The following is a 24,946-nucleotide window of genomic DNA, read 5'->3' as shown; positions in this document are numbered from 1 at the left end:
CAAGCATATTGGCCACTTTGTTTAAAGGCAAAAGAAACAAAGACTTACATGTCCACGTCCATGGCGAGGGGCTGCTGGGGTTATGTCCCTCCCAGCGCTAATTTTGGACGATGAGCTTGAGAATTCAAATCTCTAGACGAAAGCCCTGACCGAGAAAGAGACTTAGTGGCTAATGTACTATTTACTCGGAGATAATAAATCATATCAACGACACAATGAGGTTGTGAGAGGGAACCAGCAGAGTAAATTAAGGAATTGAAGAGATGAAAATATTAGCACGGTAAAAACGAAGGTATCTACAGATTCAGGCGGTGATTTGTCATTTGATTGGTGAGTGGGTTCGATCTCCTGTGAGAAGATCAGTTAAAAAGTTAATGAAAACCAGAGTTTATCTCCAATATTCAACAGGAAACTTTTAAAATAGCAAGAATTCTAAACGGATTTTGATGGATTTGTTACAGCGACATCTCCTCTGGTTCAGGAAGCCGGGCATCATGGGTAATATTCGATCAAGATTAAGAAGCACTTCAACGCTCGGACACGGAGCCTGACAGAATGAACCACTGTGTGTGGCCACAGAGGGCGCTGTTGCTCACCAAGCTACATAGATTCCTGTGAAGAGACCTCATGGTTTAGAAACATTTAGAGACAGCTTGTTATGAACTTCTCCGGCCTGTTTAACATTATTCATTGAGCAGAGATTTAAACAACACACGCTGCAAATTAGTGTGTTTAAATTATGATCATATGTCATAGAAACAAGACTTAATTTAACTGTGTTTCTTTGAGTCAAATCAAGGGATTGTCTTTTTAGAAAACCATCATTGATTCACTCGAGTGTGTGTGACATGTTGATTTGAGATGGAACATGTGGAGTTTCTCAGCTGATTCACAGAGAAGGTCGAGCAGTGAGATGTGGTTCGTGTTTTCTCCCCTGGCGCTGCCTTCTGACCCACGGACAGGTTACTGCCTTCCCGGGTAGCCTCAGCTGGGTTTGTTCCAGACGCATTAGTCGCTTGTAGATGCTCGCTGAAAAAGAAAACACACAATCTGTGCTCAGACTCTCCGATGTTGCAGCGTAAGTGGACAACACGTCAGGGTAACGTGCCCTGTCAGTGTGGCTCGGGCAGTGGACGGGCTGCAGCCAGGCCACCCACCCACCCAGTGTCTCTGCCTTTTTTTTCATGGGCATTTGTTGATGTGTGTGCGTTGATCTCAGTGGCACTGCCCCGGTGTGTGTGTGTGTGTTTGTGTGTGTCACAAACAGGGAGCCTCTCGAGTAGTTGCACACAGGGACGAGCGCTGGCAGCTGCAGTTATTTTGGTTGAGGTCTTTGTTGTTGCACTGCTGGGTGTGTGGGGGGCATGGGGGGGCCCTCAAGGTGGTCACACACTTACACAAGAGTACAGAGGTGGTGGTGGTGTTGGTGTGTGTGTGTGTGGGGGGGGGGGGTCACCTCACTTTGTAATCAGATAACCTGCTCTCATTTGCAGAGGAGGCAGTCGTGAGGCAGCAGACAAAACATGGGCGCTGTGACGTTGAAGGACACGCTTGCTTTTAACTGTCGTCTGGATAAATAAAAACCCTTCACCCTCAAAGGGTTAATCATCGGTGGGGCTGCGGCCGTTTCCCTCAGGGTGGGCACTGCTCGTCTTAGTCACTGCCTTTCTCCTTATTACCGCACCGAGGCCCCGTGATGCTGCACTCTGTTGTACCAATAACAAAACGTGTTGCCTTGGAGAAACGAGGCCGGTGCCGCTCCTCTTTAGGAAAGAGAGCTGGTGGGTTCTGTAGAGACGAGGGGCCGCAGCGTCTGTTTGCATTTATCTCCTCTTCCTCGCCGCGGTGTCAAGGACGGGCTCGTAACCGATGCCTCCGTTTGTTCTGCTGACCTTCATCGTCGTCTGTGTCGCAGCGAGGAGAGAATACCTTTATACTGGGGACAAAGAAAATGTCTTTATGTCTCTTAGAAAACAATCACTGGATTAGGATTCATGGTTATTGGCCCTATGTTCAATTGTCCTGCAGATCTGGTGGATTATTAATTCAAAGCTCCACAGTTGATCAGAGGCTTCCTGGTTAAACACCAGCGAGTATCCATTGCAAATAATGACCTCTCCTGGGATCTGTTAGGCCCCTAAGTGTTTTCCTTCGATTGGATAATACATCCAGTACATGTGTAGTGCTTTAGTCTGACTGAGTGTGTTTGTTGTCGGTGTTGTTTCCTGTCTGCCCCGTGTTGTCCTATAGTGATTGCTTTGTCTCAGTCGGTGGTCAGGACCCGGTCTGCACATAAAAGAGTGGAGCGTCACAATAAAGCTCTCACCCACTTCTCCCTGGCTCCCGCTCCCAGTCCGACTCCCCAGCAGCACCACAGCACATCTGCAGCCTTTGAAGCAGCGGACGCTTCATTAGCTTTAATTAGTCTGGGTCACTATTCTTTAGGGAGACCTCAGACGGTTTTGGGTCGTGTGTTTATTTTTTCTTTCTTTCAGCTGTTTCCTGGCTGGACATCGAAGTGTTTTACAGAAACTCCTGGCTGGTCTGCAGTGTTCTCTTCTCTAACTCAACTTACCTGCTGCTCACCAGAGTGTAGCGCCAGGCAAGCAGCTGCTAGTCCAAAAGCAAATACATCAACTGTTTTCTAAACATATACGTTCCACCGGAAGACAGCTACAGTCAATTGAGAATCAGAAACCAGATGTAAAACAGCTGGATCACACTCAGTTGATTATGAAGGCACAGTTGTTTACTGCTGCGGAGTGGACTCGTACGGAATCTGGATCTGATCTGGAAAATCTGTTCTACCAGCGAAGTTACAGACTCGAGAATAGTTCTTGTTTGTCAGCAGGATTAAGCAAAAACTGATTTCCACAAAATGCATTTGAAGGATTGTAAAAGAAAGATTTTGGTACAGATCCAGGAATTTGTCATCACTTTCTTTAAAATTGGGAAATTGAAACATGTTTTTACATTCTCACTAATTCCCCGGGGAATAATTCAAAGGATCTCAGTCCAAAACATCAGTAACATTTCAGAGGACTGATCCTGGTGCAGCTTGATTGACTGTTAGCGGAGGTGTGAGTTTGACTCTAGCTTTTAAATCTGCTTTCATTCAACAGACAACGAGGTCCCTTCTTTGCAAGACACTGAGCAGATTCTAGAAAAACCTCTTGAAACCCACCCATGGTTCAAACGACCAAGGGGCCTCCTCCGTTGACATTTCAGACCGAGCCCCGCGGTGCACCGGGTCCAAGGCCGCCTAAGAATGAATGAGTCACCGCGAAACAGAGCATGGTCATTGTTGCCGGTGCCAATGCAGAGGGCTCAACTTTTGGTGAGACAGAAAATGTGATGGTGCTCGGGTCTTTCCATTGAGGATGGAAAACAGGAAGCGTCTCCTCCCAGTGACGCTACAAAGTCCCCGGGTGGACGAGTGTGCGTCGGACAGCCGAGTTGTGACGGGCAGTGCTTGGAAGTGTGTGTTTGGTTTGCAGGATATCCTCTCCTCTGAAGAAGAGTCGTTTCTAAATTCAAGCAGACTTCCTTGTGCGTTTCCAGAAGGACAATGGTGAACTCATTAGAATCCCATTGTCCCAATAAGAGAAACTCTCCTCCCCACGAGGATGGTAAAGATTAGTGGGACTGTGGATAATCTGATGCTGACATTTCTGGCTCCTCGTGATATTGTGATGAAGTTTGTTTTCATTTCCTGTTTCTGTCAAGACGACGGTTCACTTTCTGATTGTCACTTTCTATTTTCTCTCCTCGCTTCCAATCATTCCCTCCCCAAACTTTCCTGAAACTCTAACCCCTCTGCACCTGCCTGGCTAACCCGATCCTCCTCCCTGTTCCTTCTGTTGCTTTTTCTCGTTTGACCCTTGACCTTCTGGCTCCTGTTTGTGCCCTGCGCGACCTCTGTGCCCCCCCACCCCCCGTCTCTTGCTCTTTGCTCCTTGCCCCCTCATCGCTCTCGCCACAGCCCACTGGTTGAACTCCTCCCATATGGGGCACATACAGAGCCCGATCGAGCCGGACGAACGTAAGTCCTCGAGCACGCCTTTCTCCCCACTCTTGTCTTTGGCACACTCTGCCGTCACCTGCTCCGCTCAGTTACGCACTCCAGCTTCCAAACACACTCTCAGATAACATTCCGAGGAAGACTCAGCTTGGGCATGTCGTGTTTGAGTCCGGCGAGTCGGTTTTTCCACAAGTCTTCCAGGCGTCTCCCAGAGTTTTTTTTATTGTTTTGTTCATGCCAGTGGAAAGTGATGGAGTTGTTCCATCGAGTAATAGAGTCCATCGCAGTCGAGTGACAAAGGTCGTTTCCAGTTGAAAACAATCTTTGTGAAATCATATCTCACAACTACACAATTAATCATCTTCCTGGACAAGTGTGTTCCCCACAACTTAATTTGCAAAGTGCTTTTTGTAATTTCAACCTCATGCAGATGGCTCATCCCAAAGATGTGAACCAGCTGTCGCCCTGAAACTCCACGATGTGAAACGTGCTCCATTATGCACACTGGTGGGGTTTGATGCTTGTGTTGTGAGCTGTGGGAGAGCAAAATGGGGGCCGGATTATTAGTGAAGCCAGAAGTTATTCCCAGAGGTTCCCAGAGGGCAGTGAGTGGACGTGGAGACAGAGCGGTTTGGCGTGCCACCAGCAGAAGGGTTAAGTAGCAGGGGTTCTTTCTACATGAGTTGAGCTGAGACAGAGGCTGCTGGCGTATGAATATATTAAACTCAGAGAGACGCCAAGATGAAGAAAGAGAGGGAGAAGAGAAAAAAGCTCAGCAAAGGAAAAACCATGTTTGATTTAAGATTCTTGATGAAGCTGCCGATGCCGTGTGGTTTGGTCCTTGTTCTTACAGACTCCGGCTCGGCCTCACTCCCTCCATCAGGACAATTGCGCTGCTGGTGCTGGGCCGGTGCCGTGGGCGCTGCCTTGGGGCCTGAAGGTCAAGCCCGACGCGGCTGGGCTTTAAAGGCCAGGCAGGGCTCCCTGCTCAATCAGGTCTTTGTCTTCTGCATAGGCCTCTATGTGTTCAGAGGGGCCCGTTGCACAAAGCCACCACAGTTCTACTCAACAGCTTTAATAGCTAAATAAGTTTGTGAATTAAGAGTGTGGAATGCTATTTTTTTCCCCCTTCAACTCCTTTTATATATTTTTTTCATCCCACCCGTCATATCTGCTCTCTGACAGTTTCATCACCCTTGATGGTAGCAGTGCTCGACAAGGGGGAACCCCCCCCCCCCTCTCTCTCTCTGCTGGAAGCAGCTAGTGATGTATAGCAGAATGGGTTTTGCAGTAAAAGAGCCGCTCGTTAGCAGCGGGGCACAACCCGGCGCTTTAATCAAAGGATCTGAAGCGGCGGCGTCCCACACTCGCCAGTTTGAAACGTCAAAGCGGCGAGCTCACAGAGAGATGGGGCTACGAGCTGCTGTTGACCTGCCGGCGAGAACCCACTCAAGTGATTAGATTACATGCGGGTCAAATGAGCCGCTTTGATGAGTAACTTTGATGTTGCCTGTCTTTTCGGTTCCACATGCAGGCCGAACTATTATTCCCCCACAAGCCTGACGGTAGCAGCCGGCAGAGTGAGCACTCAGGAACCTCTCCCGGCCGCACGAGGGCCTGCAGCCCTGTTGATACGTGTTCACCTCACTGTGTGTTTTCAAAGGCAGTGCTCCGTTTACTTTGTCATAAATGAGGCTTCTCCTCACCAGGAAGCCGGGACGTCTCGCATTGCCAATGTTGTGCGTAAAGAGAGAAGGGGGTTTAAGAGAGCACAGCTGTTCACCAGCCACGGCTCAGGCGCTGCAGCATAAGGCAGCAAGGCTCCCACAGGCCTTTATACACAGTGAACACACAGCCGGAGCATGAGGCACAAAATCTTTAACTTTTAATTAAACAGCCCCCGGTAAGCTTGATAAATGTATGTAGTCCACGTGTCTGGTGCAATGTAATTATCCCAGCAGCAGGGAGCAAAGAGGAGAAACCTAATACACAAAAGACTGCTACTAAACTTCCTGCATGTTTAAGTGTGGGATGTGTTGTTCAGCACGTGCTATAAGGTCATATATGTTTGGAAGCAGAGGCTCAACAGATCTCCGGAACGTGACTCTTTGCGTTTGGCATGGCAAGTAGCATCTCACTGCAAGAAAACAGAACAAATATTGACTTCCTCCCTGAACCCACACTGCCAGGCAGGAATCAGAGGCTGGCAGGCCCCTCCTAACAAAGTGCTGGCAGGAGAGTGAGAACCGGGCACCCTGGGGCCTCGGCTATTTTAAGTTCCATTGGAATTATAATAATACAGCTGACATTTTCTGTTGTTGATGAGCTCCTCATATAGTTCACCGGGATTAAGGAATGTGGCCAATAATGTTATCACGATTAAGAGCTTTCATAAGAGTTGATGACATTTACAACAACATTTAATTATCCTTTTCTCTCAAGTTCAATTTGCCCCCAAGTGAAAGTTGAAGAGAACAGAAGGTTAACTTGGATTTTTAAAATGAAATCTAAGAACATTCAAAATGTGGAGTTTATGTTTTCATCGGTTTGTTTGTTTCTATAACTTTTGTTTGTTTGTTTCCTTTCTTTAATACTGTGACGTTATTCATACTTTTTGTCCCTCAGAGAATAATTCATGCATCTTGATATTTATGAGTGTGTGGTTTAATAAGGGGACTGTGCTCTGAGAGCGATGCCAGTAGTGATATTGAATGTCTAGTGATGTTTTATTCCTAACTTAGATTTACATTATTGACAAATCCTATAACTGGTATAGAAAAAATCATGATGCAGTTGATTTATTTAGATACAAATATTCGCAACTTAAAGAACAGCTTGTTCTTTAAAATGCAACCTTATGAGAAGTGGAACAGAGAAATACAAAAAGATGTTCACCCTATAAAGTGTGAATCATTCATTAATCCTTGTTGATAATTTCCTTTTTGCATCATTTTATCAGTGTTTTGTTGTAAACCACTTACCTAGCAGACAGGTGTTCTTATTCTTGGACACACGAGAGTTGGAAGAGACGCCACGAAAAAGTCAAATCTTTTCTAACTCTTCAGAAATAGTTTTGTCCCCCCCCCCCTCTTCACTACATTTCTTCACTTTGGCAGTTTTCTTGGTTCAGCGCCTCGGTCAAGGACACGTTCATGGACACTCTGTCGATTGTAAAACAAACCAGCTGCGCACAAAAGGTTTTCAAAACTAAATCACTTTAACTGAAATAAAAAATCAGCTGGCAAATTCAAACAATGGGCACTGAACTTCAACTTGTGTGTGATTCACTGTGTGAATACAGAGAAGCCCAATGTCCAACCAGTTGACCTGTATGGTTAATGACCAGTCAGCTAACATAGCCTCTCTGTTAGGACCATTGATATAATCCCTGCCACTCTGCTGCTCTCCTGCCTGATAGGCTGTTTGACTCGGTGCTTTACCCCGATTTCCACATACTGTATATATGAATGTTTGCATTGCACAGGTTTCACACAGGTTCTGTTCTCTATCAGCATCTGTCTGCCACAGTCTGTTGAAAGTGCGTCTCTGTGTTTATAACCAACAGAAAGACGTGCAGCGACCAGGACATTCCTTGAAACTGTAATTTCATGTTTCTCTTTCGAATGCTTGTGTCAGCGTGTGCCTCTTGTGTCGTGTGGTGCAACGCTGCAGTTGTCGGTCTTTGGTGCCGATCCAACCACAACTCAGATATGGAAATAGATGCCATAATTTTCATGTGGCCTTCCAGCCCACAGTCGCGCTTTTCAGTTTTTTTTACTTTTTCTGAAACGTTTTACCGAAGTCTTTCCCTCCGGGGAAATAGTTCCCAAACAGGATCCCCTATCACATTGTCTTTAACAGACTTAGCGACTTGTCTCTGGCTTATGATATCTCAGCGACAGATGGACATTAACACTGAGCCTGTGGTCGTTGTCTGTTATTGTGCGGTTTCACTGACAGATTCCCCCCCCCCCCTCTCTGTGTTTCCAGTTTATTACAGAGCTCTCGTCAACTTCACCGACTCCCTGGTCTACAGCCCTGAGCTCGAGGACATCTACTCTCCAGCCTTTAATGAGATCTCCGAAGCGGTGGTGGACACGGTACGTCCTCCCTTCTTTGCAGGATAAACTCAAACCGAACTGCGGTGGTGCTCTCTAAGCGAGGGCTACCTTATAAGGTTCAGACGTGTAATTTACGACATTGCTGATTTAAGTACGTGTGACGCTTTGTCTGGAAATAAAGCCCAGGCCTGTTTACTTCAACTGAACCGAGGCTGCTGTTTCCCTTCCACAGCTGGAGTCGGAGTACAACCGGATTCCAGGTGTCCAGACAGTCAGCGTGGTCCTCATTAAGTATGAATACAAATCCTTTAAATCACATTTATATCCACACTCAAAGTAGATAACCCTGCAGCTGGGTGCTGGGTGGCTCACTTTCTGCAAACTGCTCCACAAAGGGCAGCTCTGTAGTGCCTGTGCAAATCAGTGATTTATCAGCAGTGAGTAATTCCTCTGAGGGAACATCCAAAGAGGAACCATACGTCTCCTGAGAGCTCTCCTGCTGAGGCCTCTGCAGTGCCCTGCACACAGCCCACAGCCTCACCAGGCCCCTCTCGCCCTTTGCAGGAAGATGGTGAGAGAAGATGGCGTGGACGTGTTTGTGGAGCTGGACGTGGGCTCCGACTACAACAGCGACGGCGATCAGATCCGCAGCGTGCTGTACAGCGTGGTGAAGGAGGGCGCCATCGCCTCCTACGTCACGTCGGTCCAGGGCTTTCAGTTCCGACGACTCGGGGAAGGTGAGAGAAAAACGGCTTAGAACAACCGTGAAGTGTCTGAATCTGTCACATCAGAGTGGGCCGTGTGTCTGCAGCAACATACAGGTCCAGCAGAGCAATAGGTAGTGTCCTTAACTTGTCCCTCTGGTTTTTAGTTCAACCTTTGCCTCCCGTGGAGCCTTTAGCCATTCCAGGTTTGTACAGTGCCATGTCCGCTGCATGGTGACTGAGCCGACTGCCCTGTAGAACCTCTAGGACGACCCTAGATAGAAAGAACAGTCGAGCATTTCCTTCCTTACGATGTTGAAATCTACGCCGACTTTTTGTTCTCGCAGTTATCATGTGCCCTGAGGAATGTTATGCATGTGAGCACCGGTGTGACGTAGACTCGTGTTTCCTGAAGTCCAGTAGTGCACAGTGAAGAAGAAGAAGACATTGCATGGCATGAGATTGATTGATTAGGAATGCTGCTGATCACCGAGACAAAAATCAACTTTTGATTTATGAAAATTCCCCCGACTCTGTACTCAGGCATGGCATCTGATGAAATATATGCCTTTTCTTTAAGATCTTTACTCAGGGTCCCCTTCTGTCTGTCTGTGTGTTCTGTTCTTTCTAGTCTTGTCCATGTATCTCGTCTGAGTTAGGATTGGGGTTAAGGGGTTAGTTGAGTTGGTCGACTCTGTGTGTCCATCAGAATTTACTTACTTGTCCATTCTCTGTCTTATCTACTCTTGTCTCTCTGTCCAGTCGTGTCCAGCCTGTCTGTCTAGCCTGTGGGTTTAGTCTCATGTAGTTTGTGTCTTTCTACCTGTGATTGTTTTTTAGTTTCAGCACAGAGTCGACTTTTCACCTAACAGAGGATTTAATGCAAAATAGATATTTTACAAAAAAATCTTATCACACTCTTTCAAATCTCCAAGCACTCGTCTCATGACCCTGTCTTCGCGACATGCCTGATTCCCCCTCGCTGTAGTTCCCTGATGGCTTCCTCGTTCTATTTGCTGTATTTGTGCTGTGACGTGATGACAGTAGTGTAGTAGTGTGTTGGCTGTTTGCCTGACTCGCACGGCGTCGAACCTTCAACCCCCTCCCGTCCCTCTGCATCTCCCCCAGTCACCCCAAGCACCAGGTCCTGCATGCCAGATGAGCACAGGTGTGGGGACGGGACATGTATCCTGATGGAATACCTGTGTGACAATAGACTGGACTGCAGGGACATGAGTGATGAGACCAACTGTGGTGAGTGGCTTCCGCCTGATTGGCCGGCAGGTTTTTAACATGGCTGGCCAATAGCACGCATTACTGGCTGTGGATGATGTGCCGTGTGTCACCTCCCGGTAACAACTCTGAAATCTCACCGCTCTGTTCATTTACCGGAGTTTAATCAAAGATTTGTTTCTGAAGTTAAACTACCGACTCCTCCGGTCTACACCACCCCTCCCACCACAACCACCACCGCCAAGAAGTCCCCGCGGCCCCCCAGCCCACCTGGCCCCTGCAGAGCCGACCAGGCCACGTGCCAGAGCGGCGAGTGCATCAGCCGGGACTACATCTGTGACGGGGAGAGGGACTGCTCGGACGGCAGCGACGAGTTCCGATGTGGTAAACACTGCGGCCTCGTGCACGTTGGAGCGCTCGTGCAGCAACGTGCACTGTGCTCACCCCTGTCCTCTGCCCCCAGGTACCCCGTCCCCCTGTGAACCCAACGAGTTCAAGTGCAGAAATGGCCGCTGCGCCCTCAAGCTTTGGCGCTGCGATGGAGACAACGACTGCGAGGACAACTCGGACGAGACAGACTGCCGTGAGTCTCCGTCTCTTTTCACTTGCTTTCTTTTTTTTACGACAACGTGCTCATTCGTGACCCTTCCTATTTGCGAGTGATTCAAAGTTGATGTAAATCTCCATTTGTCTCGTGACTGCAGCCACCAAGGGTCCCGGCGACAGGTGCGCTCCAGAGCAGTTTGAATGCCTGGGCGACCGCAGCTGCATCCCGGCCAGTTACCAGTGTGATGAAGAGCCCGACTGCCCTGACCGCTCCGACGAGTACGGCTGCAGTGAGTCCCACACCAGCATTTTTCTGTCTCTTTGCACATTTCACCCTCTTCTGACTCACTTATCGCTGTGACTGCTTCTTTGACCGTCCTCCACAATCACCCTCCGGGCTCCTTTGTACACTGTGAGTGAATTTGCTGTGAACCGGGCTTCTCTTCACACATGTGGTGACGGACACACAGAGCTTTTTTGTGCAGCGTCCATTCCTCGGCACTGAAAGCGAATTGTCCGTCCACAAGCGGAGAATTCCATTTCCTCCGACTGTCGGGGATTTACGAGCTTCACTGGTTCGCCAAATTCCAGTCACACCCCGGCCTTCTTTTTTGGTTGTTGTGTATATGTGCATTCATTGTGTGGCTTGTCATCTCGACACTTCACAGCCCCCCCCTCTGTGACAAGCCCACCGGAAGAGTCCATCCAGGCGGCTCGGGGAGGGACGGTGACGTTCAGCTGTCAGGCGGTCGGAGTGCCAACTCCCATCATCACCTGGAGACTCAACTGGGGACACATTCCCGTCAGTGGCAGGTGGGTTGGAGGAGAAAACCAGTCACTGGGTTTCAGATCTGTATCACTCTCCATGGAACTGGTTTTGTTTTTGTGTTGCTCTGTGTGAGAGAGCTGAACAAAACATCTGCCTCAGCTGAAAGCCAGAACCCCCCCCCCCTTGATTGAATCAGAAGATTTATGATTTATGAATTGATTTTTGCTTTGAAACCATCGTATAACCTTAATATATACGTTTTTTAGTTCTCACCCCAATCATTATTAATTTTGTTCAGACTGTAAGATATTTGCGGCGCACTCCAAACTCCAAAAGTATTCTGTGTGTGTGTGTGTTTGTGTTTGTGTGTGTTTGTGTCATCACTGAGACAATTCCAGTCAAACATGTGTGTGAAAGTATTTCAGCAAACTGTTCCTGTGAGCATCAGAACGAGCAGGTTTCTCATTATGGTTCATTTATTGACATAGACGCTCCCAAAAAGGCACTGGTTTCACGTGAGCCACCTTCTCCGCTGCTCCTCACTGTGATGATTACAGTAGCAGCATGGTTGATGTAATCCACTTGTGATTTTAGATTTTAAAGTTTATTTATTGTCACCGTGATGGATGAGAAACACGACTTGTTTAGAAGCTTTGCACACACAGGCAGGACTCATGTGTTGTCTGACACGTTCAGGGCAACTCGGCCATTACACATCATTTTAAATAGATCTGGGACCTGTGGAAATAGAACAGGACCCGACTGACTGAATAAAACATGGATCTGAACCTGTACGGGACTTGGGTGGACCCATGAAGACCTTTACCCTCTTGATCTACCTCTTACTGTAATGCTCTAATTTGTGTTGTATTTCTGCAGGATCTCCATGACCAGTGAGAACGGCCGCGGCACCCTCACCATCCGTGACGTGAAGGAGGCGGATCAGGGGGCCTACACCTGCGAGGCCATCAATGCCAAGGGCCTGGTGTTTGGAATCCCTGACGGAGTACTGACACTCACTTCAAATCCCAACTCAGGTACTTTCACCACATTTCTACGTTAGCTATCTCCACTAGAAGCACCCGTAAATATGAATAATATAAATTAAACAATATCCACGTCCTCTCTTGTTCCGTCCAGGAGACTGTCCTGATGGTCAGTTCAGTGTGGACGGACGCTGTGTGTCCTGCTTCTGCTCTGGAATCACCAAGACCTGCAAACGCACCGGCCGCTACCGCAACCGGATCACCCTGCGTTTCACTGATGAGGACGATTTCAGAGGTCAGTCAATCCACTGATACTGTCTTTATGAGAAGGATGTGGAACACTGAAAGCAGCCCTAACCTGTAGCATGAACCAGCCTGAGTGAATCTGCTGTGGTTTGTTCCAGGAGTGGAAGTCACGTATCCATCCAGGCCAGGCATTCCTCCTCTCTCCTCCACTCAGCTCCTCATCAACACTGAAATGGAAGAGTTCCAGCTCGTCGACCTGTCCCGTCGTTTCCTCAACCTCGACTCCTTCTGGACTTTGCCTGGCCAGTTTCTGGGCAACAAGGTCAGGACTCTGAGCCCAATCCTTTACTTATCTATTTTGTTAATTTAAAATCTAACATACGCATGAAATCCATTCCACCCTCTTCTCAGATCGACTCCTACGGGGGATCCCTGAAGTACAAGGTGCGCTTCACGTTGGCCCGCGGCCTGTCCGACCCGGTGGAGAAGCCGGATGTGATCCTGGTTGGAAACGGACGCAGGCTCGTGTACCGCAGAGGCAGCGCCACACCGGCCCGAGAGGTCATCCAGAAAGAGATCATGTTCACTGAAGTACGTGCTTGGATAAAGAACATTCTTGATTCTGTACAATCCTGTGGTAGTTTCAACGTTTTGTTTTGTCATAAAAATACAATAAAGCTATCCATTTGGCTGTTTTAGGATAAATGGCAGCACTCCAATGGCCGCGCCGTGACCCGGGACGATCTGATGATGACGCTGGCCAACCTGGACAGCGTCAGCATCCGCACCATCTACGACGACCACATGGTCAGCGTGGCACTCAGCGACATCATCATGGACACCACCAGCGTGGAGTTCAGCCTTCACGGTCACGCTAAGGACGTGGAGGAGTGCAGGTAGGAGAGAAGAAGCACTCGGGCTCGATACTGGGAGGTCAAGTGAGGTGGAAACTGTGTACAGAGGCGTCAGTCAGCTGTTTGAATCCCAGCAGCCTGTTGGGACGCGTCCAGTGTGCAGCTGTTTCCCAGTGAACAACGTTTATTCTGAAAGTTTACACAAAAATGCAACCAGGCCATAAAATGTAATGTCCGTGGTTGTGTTTCATGTTTTTACATATTGTCAAATTTTTTAACTATTTTTCACCTTTATTTTATTGACACCATGAAGTAAAATGTGTGGTGTCATGATTTAATCTTCATCCAAAACCAACCTGTGGTTCCCAGATGTCCTCCTGGATACACGGGCCTGTCCTGTGAGATGTGCTCTTCTGGTTTCGAGCGCGTCCCCGGCGGCTCGTATTTCGGCACCTGTGCCGGCTGCAACTGTAACGGACACGCCAGCGCCTGCGACCCGATCAACGGACACTGCCTGGTAAGGGCTCCTGTAGACGCTGAGAATCCATCACTTCATAAATCAGTTGGAAATTCACAGATGAAGCGCACCTCGTTTCTTTAATGGTTCAAGAAACAAACTTATTTGCTTTTGTAAACTTATGTTATGGCTTCAAATTCAGTGTTTAAACAGGTCCCCCCCCCCCCCCCCTCTCTACCACAGAGCTGCCAGCACAACACAGAGGGCCCTCAGTGTGACAAGTGCCGCTCCGGATACTTTGGTGACCCGAGTCGAGGTCGCCCCGATGACTGCAAGCCCTGCCCCTGCCCGTACTATGAGACCTCACGCCGGTAAGGTCACAGACCACACACACACACACACACACACACATACACACACACAGAGCAAAAACACATCTAGTCTACAAACGCAGGAATAAACACAAACAAACAAACCACCCACAATGCGTCATTGGGAATGGGGCTGTTTTGCCCTGCAGGTTTTTTTTCAAATCTTTTAATTTACTGAAGCTGAGCTCACTCAAATATCTGAGCGCTGGTTTATTCATTCAACATGCGACTCATTAACCCGCTGCTGTAAATCCCGGCTTGGTCGTTGGTTCTCCTCAGGTTCTCCGACACCTGCTTCATGGACGTCGACCAGCAGCCGACGTGTGACGCCTGCAGACCCGGCTACACGGGGAGACGCTGTGACAAGTGAGGAAACTGATATAATCCACTGTGCCTGCAGATTGGGGTGATATGGTTCATAACAAATACTTATAATCAGTCATGATAGTGAATTTCATAATAATTTATACATGATTATGATGATTATTATTAACACAGCCACCTTCAAAATATGGTTTTGATTGTAACGAGTAAAACAACTTTGTCTTGTATATATTTTTGTTTTTATTTCAGATGTGCGCCTGGATACCACGGGAACCCCGTTGTACCGAATGGAAAATGCGTTCCCGACCGTGAGTTGAATAACCCCATTCAGATTTTTGAAATTCTCAGATTAGGGCATGAAATCGATGTAAAGCTGCACCTGGATTGTTCCGCCTGTCGTACAATGCGGTCACTCATCATTATGATCCCGAGGAGGTCTTTACCCTGTGTAATGATTACCATCGGGTTTTCCCCCTGCTGTTACAGTAGGCTGTAGTATGTGGTCATGGCTCAGGTATATGGAGTGGCTGGAACACTCCCATGTTCACGTTCCCCCCCCCCCCCCACTATGTCATCGTCTTTTCCACCGCTCTCTCCTTGCAGAAAGCCCCAAGTGTGATAACAGAGGAACCCTCAGCTCCAGCGGCCGGCCATGCAGCTGCAAGGTACACAAGCAGCAGAGTTAACTGCAGAGTGAAGAACTCGGATTGTATCACAACCATGTATCTGCAGTTCATTTGTGGTCTCGACCCAAACCATGTCTTATTCAAAAGAGCCAGACAGGCAGATGGATTACATGTGTGCACGTGTCTGTATGTGTGTGTGTGTTTCAGAACAACGTGGCAGGCGCTGTGTGTGACGAGTGTAAGTCCGGGTTCTTCCACCTATCGGAGGCCAACCCCGAGGGCTGCCTGCGCTGCTTCTGCATGGGCGTCACCAAGCAGTGCGCCAGCTCCACTTGGAATAGAGACCAGGTTTGTTGCCAGGCTCTGAATGGAGAAGGGAGTGGTGAATATTTTTGGTATCAAGACTTTGACTCAGTGTTTGTGCAGCTGTGCTTTATCAGCAAAAATCCTTTCTGATGCTAAATGGCGAGATGCCACGGCGGCGATGAAGTCTGACAGATGTTCTCGTCTCTCAGGTGCGCGGAGGATCGAGCTCGCAGCTCTTCTTCCTCTCCAACAGCGCCAACACTAATACCATCTCTGAAGGCATCACCCAGCGAGGCTTCTCTGAGATCGTCTACCGATCCTTCTCCAGCATCCCCAGCGATGTCTACTTCTGGGTGCTTCCTGAGAGCTTCAGGGGAGACAAGGTGGGAGAAAACAACAAAGCACAGGGCCGCAGATAAAAGGGGAAAATAACCGCCCAGAGTTAGTCAGGCGAGAACTCTCTGCCCTGTCTGTCCCACTCAGTCACGTCTCAGCATGTTGTCAAGTGAAAAGGCTGCACTCTCCAACTCAGCAAGCCTCCTTTGAACCTCACGCTTCAATTCTCTGCCAAGCCCAACATGGAGGTCTTGTGACTTCCCCCTCACTATCATAGGGGGTGAAATACCTTTCCAGTATTCAGCTCTGTTAAGAAGAGCTTCTCTTCTCATCACGCTGCTACCAGGTGACGGCCTATGGCGGAGAGCTTCGCTACGCGGTGCGCTTCGCCCCGTACCAGCGCTCGCAGGGGATTGACGGTCAGCCGGACGTGGTTCTCCAGGGTAACGGCATCTTCCTGGAGCACTACTCCCAGGTCAAGCCCCTCCCACGCAGCCAACAGACCATCACCGTGACCTTCAGAGAGGTGGGTTTCATTCGAGGGCCCTCAAGTTAAATGTGAATCCTCACAATGGGATGATTGGTTCTAACTCTTCTCTTTGTCTGTGGCTGAAAGTCTGCGTGGCGTCGGGCTGATGGGCAGCCCTGCACTCGTGAGCACCTCCTGATGGCGCTGGCTGACATCAGCCTCTTTATGATCAGGGCCTCCTACGCAGACAAGATGGACGAGAGCAGGTACGGAGTCAACACACATCGTACACCCTCAAAATAAACCCAGGAGTGTTCCATTTAATGGTGTGTGTGTCGTTTGTGTTAAATAGTATCTCCGACATCAAGATGGACGTCGCTGTTCCTCACTCCACGGGTAATGAGCGTGCTCTGGAGGTGGAGGAGTGCGCCTGCCCTCAGGGATACCGAGGACCCTCCTGCCAGGTACACAGCTCAGAGAAGCAGTTCAGAATCCTAACGTACACTTACTTTATCCAGAGTCAGCTGCTGCAGACATTCTCCAGAGTTTCTCTTGTTGGTAGGGACTCCTGAGTGAGGCCTCTGGGTGAGCAGAGAACACAGCAGGAGATTATCTGGAGGATTCACCCCGAGCGAGAGGGCATGTTGATGCTGTTTCTAACACGTGATGGACACAAAAAGAATGTCAAGAGAGTCTGGAGATTCCTGTTTTATTGTGAATGCGTCTGTACAGAGAATCTCCTGCTGGGTTCTTTGTCTGAAAACAGCCACTGTCTTCACCAAAGAGTTGAAGTTGCTGATTAAAGCTGAGATTTGGGTAAAACCTCAAGTAAAAGCGAGTAGTTGAATGTTGTTATATTATTCCTGAGGTCATGTATGAACTTCCGTGCCCTCGTTTAGTTTATTTTTCTTAGAAAGGACAAATGTAAATACAGCTTTGCCTCGGCATGTAAAGGAAAAAAGTATTTTTTCCATTCCAGGCTCTGATGATAATTGCAGTGTGTCTCCCTGCTGCTCTAGTCTGTTCCTCTTTGTCATCACTTGTCTCTCACCTGAGGTGTTTTTCCATGTGGTTGCAGGAGTGCGATGAAGGCTACACACGGACCAGCTCCGGTCTGTACCTGGGCACGTGTGAGCGGTGCGACTGCAACGGTCACGCCAGCGGCTGTGACCTGGAGACCGGCAGGTGTCTGGTAGGTTTGATGCTTCTTCTCCTTCCCTCTCTGTCCCTTCTGTTCCAGAACGTGGTTAGATCTCTGTTGAGGAATGCACTCGTGGATTCTTGGCTAAGTTCAACATGTTGGAAAACACATCGCACAGTATTTTCAACTGTTCCATGGACCTCACCTCTTCTCTTCTTGTCCCCCGACTAAAAGCAATGTCTCCACAACACTGAGGGACCACGGTGTGAACGCTGTCAGTCTGGATTCTATGGAAATCCTGTGACAGGCGGTGCTCAGGCCTGCCAGCCCTGCCCCTGCCCTGGAACCACAACCAGCAACCAGTGAGTTCATGTCTAAAAGTCATTCAGAGTCAGGTTGAGTCAGTTTTATTCAGATGACCAATTCACAAACTATTCTAATTACTGCTGCTTTAGAAAAAAGTAAAGAAGCTGGTCAATCCCTTAATTCAAGAGGATCATACTAACCAGACATCAAACCTCTGTCGCCGCAGATTCTCCCAAATCTGTCACCTGGAGTCCGACGGTCAGCCGACCTGTGACAGGTGCCCCCAAGGATACACGGGCCGACGCTGTGAAAGGTAAATCCCCTTCCTTTTCTTTATGCGTTTCCCTTTTTCCACTCTGTCCACCTCAGGGCGCTCTGGATGCTGCTCAGTGTGTGGGGTTACCGAGCGGCTCGGTTGGCAGGGGCTAGCACCGGCACCAACTGGGTTCCTTCAGAGGAAATCAAATAAAACAAGCATGTCTGTGGTTCGCATCCCGCTCATTTGTTTCTAAGGCCATTGTGTTTGAGTGGTGTCAGTGGAGGGAAGGGAGACGCAGATTCTGTGCCACCCATTCTGATGTAAATATATAGTTGTGTTCTGTAGACTTGTTTTTCCCACATCTGCTGTTGGATGTTGTTTTATTCTCTGGTAGAATAATGTGTATTTGTCATAATGATAAGGGTTCTTCTGTGGTTCTGAGAATGTCTTCACTTCGATTGTGTTTGAGGAGCAGAAGGAGAAGAAGATGCTCTATCTTCTAGAGGCTTTGACATGAGTTGGGTTGCTTCTTTCTTTCTTTTTCTCTCTCAGTGATTCCCCTCTGCTTCAGCTTTGCGCTTTGCTGGTTGTGATTTTTTTTTAAGGTGTTGGCTCACGTGATTTCTGTCTGTGCACAGACCAAATGTATTTTCTGGGATTTTTTTCTACGACATAAATGTAGACGTGGCATTTATGAGGAGACCTGACTGGCTAATGAATCTTTGCCGCCCTGAGGGGCAAAGATGAGAAAGGTGACTTTGGGTGAAACGGAAAGTTATCAATAATTTATGATTTGAAGGTGTCTGGCTGCATCATACCTGATTCTGTTGTTTTGACATTAAGAGAGGAGAAGCCCTCTGCAGACAGTTGTGGCGACCCGTTCCTGGACAAGCTGACCGAGGGCTTCCTGCCAGTGGGATGCGGAACTGAAGCAGTGTTTAATTTCAGTTGGGAGAAGGAGATAATACCCTATGGCAGTGGAGATGACGAGGATGATGGGGATGATGACATGTATTTCATATCGCCTGTTACCACTGTCATCCCTACAAGGACGTTATTGTCTACCGCCACTATCCGTCGCACCCCCCAATCCGCAATCGGGGTGGGGACCGTCTCAGTCCCCTCCAGTAGATCAACGTCCAGACTCCCACCACGCTTCACACCCAGCCTCGAGAGCAGACACACCAGCTTTCAGCGCCTGCTCCGGATCCACCTGAACACCTTTAATCAGCGCCTGAGCATGCTGGAAAGCAACACGCTCGATATGAAGGAGAGCATTCGCAGAATTCACGACCAGCAGGGTCATCTCAGCTCCCAGCTGAAGGAGCTCATCTCCATCCAGTCGGACAGGGAGAAGAACAAGAAGGTTGGTGAGCTGGAGGTTGGCTACACGGACATGGACACCCGTCTGAGCAAACTTGAGGGAAGGCTGGAAATTCTGATCGACGGCTTCACTGCCCTGGCTCAGGAGATGAACAAGATGAAACGTGTAAGACACGTCGCTCGGTCGCCCCAGGAAAGGAGGGCTCTGCCCTCACTCTCCGTCGCTCTCCCGTTGTACTCAACAACCCCGCGTCCTGTCAGAAATACACCAACAGAAACACCACTCACCAGTAGAGCCACGGTGTCAAAAAGCATACCCACCCCAGTTCTCCCAGTAAACTCTTCTCATCATAGAGGGAGAAAACTCAGACCAGCAGCCACCAAGAAGAATGATACACAAACTACGAAACTTCGATCAGTCACGACGTCGCCAAGAAGTCAAGTCTCAACGAGTTCTGCAAAAAAGTCAAAGACGACCTCAAGCAAACCAAGAACTTCTTCTAAAGTCAAACCGAAAGCTACGCTGAGGCCTGAAACCAGAAGGCCAGAGGGCAGAAGAATAGATGTGACAGCTAAACATGTTTCCCAGCCAAACCAAACACGATCAAAGAAAGTCAAAGACGAGGCAACAATCACGAAATTTCAACTGGAGCCCCCGCCTCACAAATCCAAGTCAGCTGGAGTTCCTCAGCTGCGTAAACAATCTGACCAGGCCAACAAAAAGGACTCTGCACTGCCCATTAAAAACAACCGACGTGATAAGGTGTTCAGATCAGATGCACCAGATCCAAAGACAGTTCCAGAGAGTGGGAAGTCTTCTAGGGGAGATTCAAAGACTTCCTCAGAGTCACAGAGAAGTAACTTGAACCAAAACGAGAGAAAGCTGCGCAACTCGTACAAGTTGGCCTCTCGCAAGTCAAAGAATTCTATTAAGGTCACAACAACAACCACGAAGCCGAACGTGTCTACTACTGCAAAGAAGTCTCGAACGAAAGTAAAAACAACAACCACTGCTCAAACCAAGGTTACTACCGGGAAGAAGAAGGTTACCACAACAGCAAAGAGGAAATCCACAGCCTCCAAAACCAAGTCTGCTACTACCGCGAAGAAAGTAGCCAAGAAACCACAGCAGAATAAGACGGCACACCCTCGTTCTGGTATCTTGGATCTGCTGCGGCTGTTGCAAGGAGATAAAAAGTCTGCGAAGCACAAAACAAATCAAGACGGTTCTCTTCATGTTGTCCTGGGAAGGCTGGCCATCCCGATCAAAATCATTCCCGATGACTAGGGAACAACGTTTAGTCTTTCCTTATTTGATGTTTTCTATTGTTTATATCTGATCCTTATATTTAAGTTACTGCTACCAAGAAAATTCGACTTTATGAAGGGACTGATTTTTTGACACTCGTTTAATCACAGTGGGACCTTCCAGATGTTTTAATGTTATCCTGATGTGTTCACTTTGGTATTTTTGTCTTAATGGCTTTTGAGGTATGTTTGTTATGAGAAAATAACTGTTGCACAAGATTCTTCCATGAAGAGATAGTTCTGCATTGGTGCGTCTCATATGCAAACATCCACGTTATAGCTAGACTACCTCAAGTTTGACCCGTTTCTTTGTTAGATCGTATATTTAAAATCGAATGCACATCATCCCTGTTGCCTGTATTCACATGGGTATGTCTCCAGTACACGTTTCAAATGGTTCTGTAGACTTACATCTTCATATCATCCGGTGTTTCCCAGAGATAATATCATATTATTAGCAATTTACGCACTTATTTCTTTGCTTATTAATGAAATCAATTAGTTCTAAAAATCTTCTATGTGTTAGGTTGGTTAAACCATTCAGTATAATTCATAGAGATCGTGCCAGGATTCTGCGAATAAAAAGAACCGTTACATTTATAGGCAAGTAAAACAGTCTAACTCTCTTTCAGTTTCCCCAGAAAGTAAACTTCGTACCTATTTTGTTATTCGTATAAATGTATTTTGAAAAAAATAAAGATTCACATACGTACTTTTTTATCTGTGCTATTAATGTTGGTCCAGGGATGGTAATGTAATGTCAGTCCACCCGTTCGGTCCAGTTTTAGAAGTGCTAGACATTCATAGCCCCTAGAGGATGAAACCTACTGACTTCTTTAGCGCCATCATGAGACCTTGATATTTTAATGAAATATCTGACCTTTCCTGGAAAAGTCTTTTGTAAAGATGGTCATGACATTTGATAGTTATTTCTGTAAGTTAAATGAAGCCCTCTCAGTTTTGCAAATCTCATCGTGTGTGGACCATGACAATTTCCAAAAATGTTCAGGTATTTCTTTGGCATGTTTAAGATATGTAACAAGTTATTATCTTTAAATCTATAAAAAAACAACCTTAGACACAACTCTGCATCTCAGGCATTAGTTTAATTGGGACTTTCCAAAGTGAGTTCATTGCACGGAAGTCTTCTTTGTCCGCCGTTGACCGGCGGACCGGGACAGCTGAGGTAAGACCGACGGCAGTCTGCACAGGTCTGCTGTTGGATGAAGCCTTGTGCTCTGGTGGCAGTGGCGTTGATAGCTTGGGTCTGGAGGCAAATGGCTTTTTGCTGTATCACAGTATCAAGAATAAAACTTTCCTCTTCAGCTGCTTAGCATCTTGATCTGTGGCTTGTTGTAGCAGCTCTACTCTCTCCCTCTGTCCTGAAATCAGTTTGGGTATTTGTTAGGTTTTTTTTATTGTAAAAAAAACAAACAGAAAACCTGGGGATGTTTTCCGATTCTCTGTTGATGTCGACGCAGGGTGTTTCAGCTGTAGAGATGGAATCAACATCTGAGACATGTTGAATGTTTTGGCAGCAGTTATGCTTCATCCATCTCCAGGGCAAGCAGCGTTTTGCCATCTCTTTTCTCGGGGAAAAAGTTGTTTATATATTACAAGAGCTGGGTGTGTGTGATTTTCAGGTCATGTCCATATCAGACCTTTTGTTCTTGCTTGAGGTCTGTCTTGGGTAAAGAAGACTCCCTAAACAGGATAAATCATCAAATGTATCACCTCTCGCAGACTTCCCAGCTTCCTGCCTCATTGTTCTTTGAGTATAAACCTGTATCCTCCTCGACTGGAAATATTTACTCAAACGGAATCTCTATTTGTATTTCAGATGTGCCGCAGGATACACTGGCAACCCACAGCTTGGACAGATATGTAGATTTGATGGCAACACCAATGGTACATTAGCTGTTTTGATTCCGTGAAAATAACTGATGTTGTTCCATCTTCTGGGCTGTCCTTCCTTCTAACAAGATATTCCTTTCATTTCATTGATCTGGATTTAGCAACGTGTCTTTCACTAGTGGGTTGTAAACTCAAACTCTCTGCTCTGCTGCCCCGCGACAGGTGAATGCCCTAGATGTGACCCAAGAGGAAAGGAAAGCTGCATTGGAGGCGTGTGCCGCTGCAAGGTGAGCCAACAACCAACAACCCAACACAAACTCTGTGGTTGTGCGTCCTCACATCGACTTGTATCTCACTTCGCCTGACGCTGTGTTACAGATGAACACTGAAGGTCCGTCGTGCTCCAGCTGCAAGGCCGGAACCTTCCACCTCGGCCTTGAAAACAAAGATGGCTGCCTGTCCTGCTTTTGCATGGGCGTCACTCAGCAGTGCTCCAGCTCCACTTACTACAGAGACCTGGTGGGTAATTCACTCAAGAGCCATGTAAAGGTTCATACTGCAAGTTTGCTCTGGATAAAGCAGCTTTGCAGGTGTATCGGCATATGAGCTACAAAGAGAAAAACGTATCTGGTCAGGAAGGTTGATTGTGTTTTTAAAATGTGCTCTTGCAGGTGTCCTCAGTTTTCACTCCAGGGAACTTCCAGGACTTCGGTCTGGTGAACCGTCAGCGCACCAGCCGCATCTCCACCGGCTTCACCGTGGAGGTTTCCACTGAAGGCACCCAGCTGTCCTACTCCAACTTCGACTACCTAGGACAGGAGCCCCACTACTGGCAGCTTCCAGGGGTCTACCAGGGAGACAAGGTCAGTACCGAAGAGCAAACACAGCAGATGGATCAGTGGAATCAGCTAAAGCAGGACCACAAACCCCTCAGTGCTGCACTTCAGAGGGTTGAGCTGCACTAACCAGAAACCTATAGACCTCTCTTCTTCGATGACTGACTCCATTTCGCTGCTTTTTCTTTCTCCAACATTCTGCCAATGTTCCATTTTCAAGCTTATTTCTGCAGATGTCTTTCTCTGTCTCTTTCTGTGTGCAATTTCAGTTTTTCCTTTAAATCTGTCATGAAGTTGTGCGTAGATTTGCAGGCCTCAGCTTCCACATACATGGCATCATTTGAATGTGTGTGTGTTTGCCTCTTTCACTCTTTATAGAAAGATTCTTTCCTTACTCGAACAAAGCGAGGGGAACAGGTACAGTGATCGGTCAGCGGTTGTCATGTTGTACGGTGTTGTTTGGCATGTTGGAAGTAATTGTTGAAGTGGCATCTTTAATATACTGTTTTTGGAGGCATGGTACTTTGACAGCAGTGTTTGCAGTTCTCAGCGAGGCCCTGTTTTAGGTTCGACTGCCTTCTGCAATCATTTGCTGCCTGATCCGCGTCACATGAGCCATGCAAATGGGTTGATCGTTAACTGGTCCATTTAAGAGCTTCACACAGTTTAACTCTGCTCGAATGACGGCACCACACCGCCCCCGAATACCATCAGCTCGCTGGGAGGGAAAGTGATCAAAGAGCTTGTTTCATCCACATCAATAGAATGACTCGGACTTGCCAGAGGAGCAGCTGAGGAAGGATGCTTCCATTTGGAGCCTGATGTCCTCACAGCGTAAAGACAGCCACAGATCCAAGAGGGCTAGACAGGTACTTGGTTTGAACTGCTCTGTAGTGAAGGCAGTTCCTCACCCGTCTAATCAGAGTAACTGAGGCGCAGTGTGTCTGCTAACACACTCAGAGTCTGTGGACAGCTTTGGAAACAAAAGGTTCAAGGAAGCGGCAGCATGGAGAGTCACATCGGTTTGATGAGCGGGGGGGATGGGGGGGGGGGGCATGAATCGTGTGGATTTGCATGTGTGTGAATCACAAAGATCTGTAGTTGGCATGAAAAGTCGAGGATTTAAATATTTCATTGGTTTGATCCCATCGAGAACAATTTACATGAGCCTAAACGCATGTAAACGCATGTGAATACATTTTTGGAATTCAGACGTAACCTTCCGACATTACCTTATCTCCGGTACCCCCCTTCCCACCCCCCCAGGGTGATGTCAGACAGCTGGATGATGACGTCTGGGCGCTCTTCCCTGACTTCTCCAATAGACGAGCAGGTTCCCCTCCCTTCTCCTCCTCCTCCTCCTCCTCTTCTTCTTCTTCTCGGGTCCCAACTTCCTCCTCCTCCTCCTCCTCTTCGTCCTCTCGATGGTCGTTGCGTAACCTGAGCCCCCCTTTTCCCCTGGCTGGTATCTCCTCCCCAGTTAGGCCAACCAGACCCCAGCCCTACTCCCCAGGCTACGCTCCTCACCTGCAGGTACACTGTGTCAGCGAGTGTGGGAAGATCACAGATTGTTTATGAGCCCCACTTTCTTTTTGTTGTCGTGCTTTGCT

At 47.8% G+C, this 24,946-nt stretch overlaps 1 protein-coding gene across 3 annotated transcripts in view; it reads left to right on the top strand.

Moving 5' to 3' along the window:
- The window catches only part of hspg2 (heparan sulfate proteoglycan 2), an 81,956-nt gene that overhangs the window by 27,241 nt on the left and 29,769 nt on the right, over nt 1-24,946 (top strand). For all 3 annotated transcript variants that reach the window (XM_062391479.1, XM_062391478.1, XM_062391477.1), the window contains exons 4-35: nt 8,012-8,121; nt 8,315-8,373; nt 8,647-8,819; nt 9,915-10,040; nt 10,206-10,403; nt 10,483-10,602; nt 10,724-10,855; nt 11,234-11,378; nt 12,214-12,371; nt 12,475-12,615; nt 12,725-12,888; nt 12,978-13,157; nt 13,266-13,462; nt 13,790-13,937; nt 14,121-14,248; nt 14,528-14,614; nt 14,822-14,880; nt 15,176-15,237; nt 15,406-15,546; nt 15,714-15,887; nt 16,187-16,366; nt 16,457-16,575; nt 16,662-16,773; nt 17,388-17,501; nt 17,685-17,812; nt 17,983-18,069; nt 22,487-22,554; nt 22,723-22,787; nt 22,879-23,019; nt 23,172-23,363; nt 23,715-23,753; nt 24,603-24,869. In XM_062391479.1, the coding sequence (XP_062247463.1) occupies nt 8,012-8,121; nt 8,315-8,373; nt 8,647-8,819; nt 9,915-10,040; nt 10,206-10,403; nt 10,483-10,602; nt 10,724-10,855; nt 11,234-11,378; nt 12,214-12,371; nt 12,475-12,615; nt 12,725-12,888; nt 12,978-13,157; nt 13,266-13,462; nt 13,790-13,937; nt 14,121-14,248; nt 14,528-14,614; nt 14,822-14,880; nt 15,176-15,237; nt 15,406-15,546; nt 15,714-15,887; nt 16,187-16,366; nt 16,457-16,575; nt 16,662-16,773; nt 17,388-17,501; nt 17,685-17,812; nt 17,983-18,069; nt 22,487-22,554; nt 22,723-22,787; nt 22,879-23,019; nt 23,172-23,363; nt 23,715-23,753; nt 24,603-24,869 (4,214 nt within the window). The remainder of the gene's footprint in view (nt 1-8,011; nt 8,122-8,314; nt 8,374-8,646; nt 8,820-9,914; nt 10,041-10,205; nt 10,404-10,482; nt 10,603-10,723; nt 10,856-11,233; nt 11,379-12,213; nt 12,372-12,474; nt 12,616-12,724; nt 12,889-12,977; nt 13,158-13,265; nt 13,463-13,789; nt 13,938-14,120; nt 14,249-14,527; nt 14,615-14,821; nt 14,881-15,175; nt 15,238-15,405; nt 15,547-15,713; nt 15,888-16,186; nt 16,367-16,456; nt 16,576-16,661; nt 16,774-17,387; nt 17,502-17,684; nt 17,813-17,982; nt 18,070-22,486; nt 22,555-22,722; nt 22,788-22,878; nt 23,020-23,171; nt 23,364-23,714; nt 23,754-24,602; nt 24,870-24,946) is intronic.

This window comes from Platichthys flesus, chromosome 7, assembly GCF_949316205.1.
Source record: "Platichthys flesus chromosome 7, fPlaFle2.1, whole genome shotgun sequence".
In the NCBI taxonomy this organism is placed as follows: domain Eukaryota; kingdom Metazoa; phylum Chordata; class Actinopteri; order Pleuronectiformes; family Pleuronectidae; genus Platichthys; species Platichthys flesus.
Note: the sequence above shows the minus strand (reverse complement) of the source record. Positions and strands in the feature narration are given on the sequence as shown.